At 32.4% G+C, this 7,745-nt stretch overlaps 1 protein-coding gene across 1 annotated transcript; it reads right to left on the reverse strand.

The window, feature by feature from the left end:
• Positions 1–324: 324 nt before the first annotated feature.
• Positions 325–6,203, reverse strand: LOC133787389 (alpha-1,3-mannosyl-glycoprotein 2-beta-N-acetylglucosaminyltransferase). Its single transcript, XM_062225544.1, has 19 exons — positions 5,922–6,203; positions 5,758–5,808; positions 5,077–5,164; positions 4,675–4,737; positions 4,298–4,332; positions 4,120–4,196; positions 3,982–4,027; positions 3,776–3,838; positions 3,240–3,306; positions 3,094–3,162; positions 2,911–2,980; positions 2,756–2,817; positions 2,187–2,277; positions 1,984–2,077; positions 1,549–1,611; positions 1,439–1,477; positions 1,192–1,362; positions 923–1,050; positions 325–805 (listed from the first exon to the last, which is right to left on the reverse strand). The coding sequence occupies exons 1-18, from the start codon at positions 5,988–5,990 to the stop codon at positions 943–945; spliced, it is 1,326 nt and encodes a 441-aa protein (XP_062081528.1). The 5' UTR covers positions 5,991–6,203; the 3' UTR covers positions 325–805; positions 923–942.
• Positions 6,204–7,745: the final 1,542 nt, after the last annotated feature.

The raw sequence follows: 7,745 nt of genomic DNA on the forward strand, positions 1-7,745 counted from the left end.
TATCATTGAGCAATTCCGAGCATTTAATGGAATTTTAATTTTTCCTCAAAAAGAAAATACATATTGTAATTTTACAAAAGTAAATCAATGCCAAACTCTTCGTTTAATCATATATTTCTACTTACGTAATAATAATAATAATAATATCTCAGCAAATATATATACATGTACCTACTATATAAATTGCATTATTCGTAATCAATAAATATGGCATTCAAAATAAATATAAATATCTCTTTCAAAAAAATAAAATAATAAATAAATATAAATATGTACTTTGTAAATTACTTTTTAATTGAAATGAACTTTTAAGACTACTGCTCCTAGATAAAGTGTGACTATTAAAATAAAAAATAAAGATGTAATTTACATTTTTCTTGTCATTTTCTCGTGGGGTAAAATAATCGGTTACCGATTAAGTGGGAAGAATGCAGTACAATCAAATATCCAAAAATTTCTAAAGCCCTCATTGAAACCGATCTTCTTTTTTTTTTTTTGTAATAAATAAAGGGCCTCAAATTTAAATGTTCAGCATACAATAATAACAACAACAACAACACTTTGAACATATCTGTACTGTACCTCCATATTTGCTTACCAAGTTTTGCTGATTATCACTTTGTCGAGTTTGGCTACGAGTCCTCAAAAACTCGAACCACAAAGAGCAGTTAGTCAAGAAACTTATAAGACCATATAGAACCAGAGTTTTCTCTTTAAAATCGACTCTCGGTACAAGATTGATTATTTCCCACCCCAAACCTCACTGTCATTTCCTATGTAAACATGTTTTATAGCCTCATGAACTCTGCCCATCAAACAAGATCAGAGAAAATATTATAATCAGCAATATATGACTCGGGCATTGTAAGAAACAGAGCACCAAGAACATTTGTCATCACAAGTTGCTACTTTTGCCACTAACCTTGAAATGAGTCAAGAATCTTATATCCCAAGTTCTTCGAGAGAATTTGGACCGACAAGGAATATACGTCTTGATTTTTGGTAGCGGAAAACAACTACTCCTTTATAAGCTGTTCTTGGTACTCCATCCTGGGAAATTAAAGGTACAAATGATAACCAACCATTCAAATAAAACAATACACATACATCTAAAGAGATACTGCTAAAAATACAATTTTGCAGGCAAAACTCTTCTAACACACAATTGGCTGAAAGAAAGAGAGGAATCACCTTCCACTCCTCAAAAATACCAAACTCGCTTGCAATACGTTCAAAATCTCGTTGATCTTCATACTTTACACGCACATCCCCACCAATATTGGAAGCTTTCAGAACCAAATCTCTTCCATGGAGAGGTTTAGCTTTCTTCACAATGTCAGCGAAGTACTTCACATAATTGTCCTAAGAAAAAAAAAAAAAGTTCAGAGTGCGCTAATATAATGAAGGCACATGTCCAGTAAGATAATGCACACAATACCTCCATCAAGTAGCTCAAATCCCTTGATTTCCAGTCAACCTTTCAAAAGGAAAAAGCTTGTCAGCACAAAACATGTTAAATTAAATCACAGAACAGTCATTTGAACTTACCATGACATCATTAAGCTTAATTGGCTCAAGATACTGCTTGAAAAATTGTCCCATACTAGATCCCTACAGAAGATCTCAAAAAAACTTTTATTAGCATATTGTATTTATAAGAGTGGTACAGGCATCTAAAAACATTACAATTTAAATTCATTTGGTAATAATGCTTCCCAGTTAACTTCAAAATACAAGTCATGCTGACATAATTGGTTAAGGAGGGAAAAGTAACAGCAGAAGGATTTGCAATGACTGAGAGAAATGTTTAGTGGTGGAGCAAGCAAAAAAGAAAATAATAAAGCAAACATTTAAAATAGGATTCTGGGATAATACTAATGTGTACATAAATCACGAATATATATAATTCAGTGGAGGGCTACATTTACAAATTTGAAACATTTATACTGATCTGATAATGAACAAAGATAAATGTATACGTACATGCTCTCCAAAGTTATAGGTTCTACACACTTCTGGGCGAATAAATTGTCGACCTTTGTGATTCTCCTTTAACCTCAACCAGTCATCCCAGTAAGTGAAGTGTTGTCAAAGAAAACTTTTCAGTAGATAAAGAACATAATATATATATATATATGTATATGACTATAACTAGTCAGTGATTTTGACTCAAATAATAAGGATATGCCTTTGGCCACTTCGGTGACAGCTCATCCCATGTAGATCTAGTGAGCATCCATCCTAGCCCAGGAAAGAAATCCGAGCGATAAAGTGCGTCTACAGATTATATAGGGTAGCAGATCAAAGATGAATGATTATTTTTCTCCAATAATTATTCAATCAATATAGAATGTGAATCATGTGATAACTGGTTATTTATTTGTATTACAACATGGCAGAAACAAAATAGCGGAAAGAGAAGCAAAGATTAATCAGAGAATGGTGAAATGCGACAGCTGTTTGTGTGATAACAGAGACTAGTGATGCTAAGATAAATTCATTCCTGGCTAGGATAAAAATGAAATTCGAAGTCTATAAGAGAGCTCAAAGATACCACTAATTTAATGCAAACTTACAAAATGCTGGTGCTAACAGTGTCCAAGTCTACAAGACTAAAAACTACTCCAAAAATAGAATAGAGTTTTGTTTTCCACACTCACGAGATTAATACATGAATTTAACAATTAAAGCAACATTCAGCTTAAATTTATCCTATAATATTACTCAGACACCATAAAGTTTGTAGGGCACTCACAAGGATCATGCACAAACTGCTTTTGTCCATTGTCATTCCATGAGGAAACAGCCATGATGGACCTACAGCAGTTTTGTACCATATGCATGAGCAGGAAATTAACTAATTTATTTCAAATATACAAAGTAAGAATCTGATTTCATTATAAGACAAACCTATCTTTATCGAGGAGATCTGCAGCAGCCTCAAAGTAACTAAAAAAATCAGGAGCGATTTCCATGTCATCTGTGTTCAGTACAAATCAAATTATCACGCACTTCCTCAATATATTGGCAGAATGTCAAGAGAGCAGAGAATATTCATAGTGGAAATAGAATGTAAAGGAAGATTCTTTACACCTTCAAGTATGATCACTCTGCTGAAATTATGCTTGTAGAACAATTCATTCAGTGCCCATTTGTAATGACCTAGAAAAAGGGCAAATAAGAACAAAGCTTATAATACCAGAACTAAACTAAAAGAGCTTATAATAAGCAAATCTTACGCGCAATCTTGTAGTATGCAATCAGCTCTCCAGGCCTTTCAGTCTCCACTCGTTCATAATCCAAATGCTGCAATTAATTAAATTCAAGGGTTTAAGGCAGTCTGGATTAGATGTACAAAGTTGTTCATAACAACGCATATGCAGATGACAATATGGGCCTGTGGCCATAAAACAAATGGAGGCATAAATAAAGAAAAAAAATCATGCTTTCATAATGTTTTTTAAAGAAGCAGGATGGTATAAAATGTAAAAGTAATTGATAAAAAATAAACAGAGGAGCTCATTTCGTTATTTGCCCGATAATGTCTTCTTTATTTACACAATGTTTAAGACAGTTAAATCTCCACATCATCAGTTGATTGCTTAATGATGAGAAGCTTCAAAAAGGTGAAGGAAGAAAACTACTGTACACTAAAGTTAACCAATAAGGCACTCTGCAAACAAATAACAAATAGGGAAGACAAATGCACTGAACCTTTTGCTCAGCATACAAGACAATGCACACATGTTCACATCCACACAAATTTATAATCTACCTGCATGTATGAAAGTTGGTCATAGCTCAAAGCCTTCCTTTTGACATGTGGATCAGGTCCGTCCTGGGAAAATAAACAAAGATATCGTGTTTAACCATCTCTTTTATCTAAACCCATAGATTGTTGAATGGAATAGGAGGAATACAATGCCATAACTCTTTTTTTTTCATTTTCTTTTTCATCACAAACTGAAGCCAAAAATTTACCTGGGAGACGAATAAAGGATATTTTGAAGCAACAGATGTTTGATATCTAACATTAGAGAAATATGCCAGTAGGTCAGCCATCAGCTCAAATGATTGTCCTGAATCAGACTATATACACGTTATAAATATGACACTTACTTTAGAATAGACTTAATGGTCCTCTCTAGATAATCAGCACGATTACATGCCATGACCACAACTGCTGCCACCGGCACCTAATGAAAAAAAAAAGGCAAACAGGCAAGTTACAATTAGAAGCAATGATTTATTTTAGAAAAAAATAATTTGAGAAGAAAAACCCTGCTTTCATCCCGACCTGTACTTTGTCAATCAGTCTTTGTACACCTTTCCCTGAAAAAAAATGACACTATTGAGTTGCTGAGCAGTACAAATTATGTCAATACAAACACAATTCTAATAATAGATGTTCATGATGTAAATTTGATTTAATTCACACATCTAACACAGTGCAAGCCTCTGTGAAATTGACCATTGGAAATATGACTACTTCCCCCTAGTTTAATATGGCAAAAGTAAAATAGATATTTGACAAAAGATAAAGGTAGAAAACAATCCAAAATTCTCCACATTTTAGTATTACGGGAAGTAGTAAAGAATGAATTTTAGCAAAAGATAATAAAAATATATTATCAGAGCAAAATAAGGGAAGAAATTTTTTATTAATAAGCATACTTTCAAGATCTTGAACAAGAGCCTTCAACTGCGCACATTCTTGTTCTCGGCGATTCTTTTCATCTGCATAGGCAATAGATAGTAAAAGAACAGATATATATTTTCTGCACTCTGGCCTAAACTATGGAGAAGAAAGGCGCTACAAGAAAAAGTTGTTCAGTTCTTCTCTTTCCTATTAAGACAAATTATAAGGAACATGAACGATATGATGTACTGATGGTGCAGCATCCCACCAGAAAATATCGCCTTTGAGAAAAAGGAGAAATTGGAATTTTTTTTGGTTCAATTCTCTTGAGGTCTAAAACTTCCTAAATGGAGATGAAGAATGTGAAGGCAATTTCATTGCTACTGATTACAATCCGATTTCCCAATGGATAAACGTGTGTGAGAAAAACATCATACCTTCTAAAGAAACAATACGTTCTTGTTGCATGCTTATTTGATCAATTAGTAATCGCAATTGGTTTGTACAGTGGTTCTCAGATTCAACCTAATAGAATTAAAACATGGGGAATTTGATCATGATATAGCATAAAACTAATCTATTAAACAGCTACCAAAGCTGTTGTAAGAAGTAAAAATCCTAGGCAACAATAGTGGTGGTTATTGAAAAGGAAGTATTGAACTATCAGAGGAAAACCTCCCCTAAGCATAAAGATGGGGTAAACAAATTATGAGAAGATACAACCCACCACATATGAAATAAACTCTGGTCAGAACTCAGAACAATTTGAACAGAGTTTGAACAAATAATAATATATACTATGGCTTGTCGTGCAACAAGAAATAAATTATGAAGAAACCATTGAATTTCTTCTTGAAAAGCACGGAAAATGAACAAGATCATTCAAAGATAAACCAACAACAAAAAATTTGTCAATCTTATTAGTATCTCTTCCATCAAATGCGTTACATTAGCACAGAAGCATTCGAAACTGCTTTCTGCTATTATATATTGCCAAATGATCACAGATTCATACTACCGATGGTATAGACACTATACATACACATATATATACGGCATACAAAAAAGAAGAAATTTTGAAAACTAAGTGATTATAAAATAAACAAGCTTGCACATACCGCAACAGCAAGGCGATCAGAGTATTCAGATTGAGTAGCGAAAAGCCGCATCTTGTGAAGCCAAACCAAAAATTTGAAATTAGCATCAATAAATGCGAAAGTGAAAGATAAAATTCCATCAATGGTTGAATGAAAACTGATCTAATTTAGAAAATCATAAGAACCTGGATGTAGATAAAGGCCCCAGCTGCAATTAAGAGGAGAAACCGAAAATCACAGAAAAATTTGGCCATTTGAGATTTGGATCTTAGAAAACTAAGAATCAGCTATGTATCATAAATGAGAATTACTAATGGTTTTCAGCCCTTAAAGGTTAGGTCGTCGTCTTCGTTTTCGTCCCGCGTTTACTCGACTAGCAAGCTGCTCTCTCTGAATTGAACTTCTCACAGTCGCTAACGTGCGCCTTTTTTTTTTTGAAGAGGAGAAACCGAGAAAGTGAGCTTTACGTAACAGACTGTAGGCCCAAGAAAGGACCATTGTTTAGAACCTTACAAAAAAAATCTTTTTTCAAAAATACCCTTTTTTATATTTTTTTCGGGGAATTAGCAGCAAAACTCTATTAAATTTGAGTTTTTATGCATTATGTGGGGGGGGGTTGACTATACACATAAAACCTCATATTTTCTCTCTTCTTTCTCTATCTCTTTCATTTCTCTCTTCTCTGTTTTCTTCTACCTACGACACCCACAACACTACCATCACAATTCATTATTGTGAAAAAATATTCAGAATCATCATTCATTCTTCATCGTGAGGAGGAGCACTACCGTTAATGTGGAAGGTAGACCTCCTTTAACACCATCTCCTCTCACCTCGAAGCTCTCATCCCATTGACACCATCAAATTTCTTTTTATGATTCAAAACTTAAACTAAGAAATTTTTTAGTAAAAACACTAATCTATACATTTCAAACAAATCTGGGTATAATTTTTTGGTTTTTTTACAATTTTTTTCTGATTTAAAACTCAGAAATTTGCAGAAAACTCAATGCACCTCGATTCTCAGCTCGATACGGCCTTAAAAATTAAGATTTTTGTGAAAAAAAAGATCTACCTCGAAGAAATTCGATGTCGCCTCGATACACCTCGATGCAACTCGATGAGGCCTTAAAAATCAAGATTTTAGTGAAAAAATTGATCTGCCTCGATTAAATTGTTAGGAACGGCTCCTAGTGCGCAGCGGAAGTTGCAGTAATGGTATACAACAAAAAAATTCATATAAACAACTTTATATGAGGATCTTTTAATGTGCAATATGTTAATCAATATATATATATAATATGTATATAAAAAATAATACGAAATGATTTATCTCTTGCAGCCTATCAAGAATCCTTTAATATTTTCGTATGTATTTCAATCTTCCTATCCTTGCTAAAGTACTCACACCTAGATCTTCCAAGACGTTTTCTACACCTCAAGATGTGGGTAGACACATAGAGAACAATAATTAATTTTGTGAATCAAAAGTATTCTCAACACATAAGACTTTTGATTATAGGATAAAGAGAAAATGTTTTTGTTTTTGTGAAAAAGATGATAGTTTTTTATTCTAAATTCAAAACTTGTTATTTTTATTTTATATCATATAGAATATATAGGTATTATCATAATAATAATAATAATAATAATAATAATAATAATAATAATAATAAAATCAATCATCTTTTATAATAATAATAAACACAAATTTAACATTCCATTTTAAAACCTGTAATATCCAACATTTTCATTATACATTTTTTTATTATAAATCAGAGTTTTAATACATAAAATGTACAAGTTTACAAATTTAAGAAATAGTAATAGAAAAATAGTGTTAAAAATATTATTTTATGTTTTAATGAGATTAAAGAGAGAGAAACTTGAGTAGTCAAGTATTGGACCCAAATGTCATATAATTTTAATTGAGGATTTTTATAAAATTAAGAAAGTTTTGCTAAAGGGCTTATTTGAAAATAATTTTAGTATTTTGAGTCCAAGTGTAA

The sequence above is a fragment of the Humulus lupulus genome, chromosome 1 (assembly GCF_963169125.1).
Source record: "Humulus lupulus chromosome 1, drHumLupu1.1, whole genome shotgun sequence".
Classification (NCBI taxonomy): domain Eukaryota; kingdom Viridiplantae; phylum Streptophyta; class Magnoliopsida; order Rosales; family Cannabaceae; genus Humulus; species Humulus lupulus.

Coding starts and splice junctions, on each gene's coding strand:
- LOC133787389 (XM_062225544.1), bottom strand. CDS start 5,990: ATGGCCAAATTTTTCTGTGATTTTCGGTTTCTCCTCTTAATTGCAGCT. Junction 4,197..4,297: donor GACTGATTGACAAAGTACAG/GTCGGGATGAAA, acceptor TTTTTTCATTAG/GTGCCGGTGGCAGCAGTTGT. Junction 2,078..2,186: donor TCACCGAAGTGGCCAAAGGC/ATATCCTTATTA, acceptor ACAACACTTCAC/TTACTGGGATGACTGGTTGA.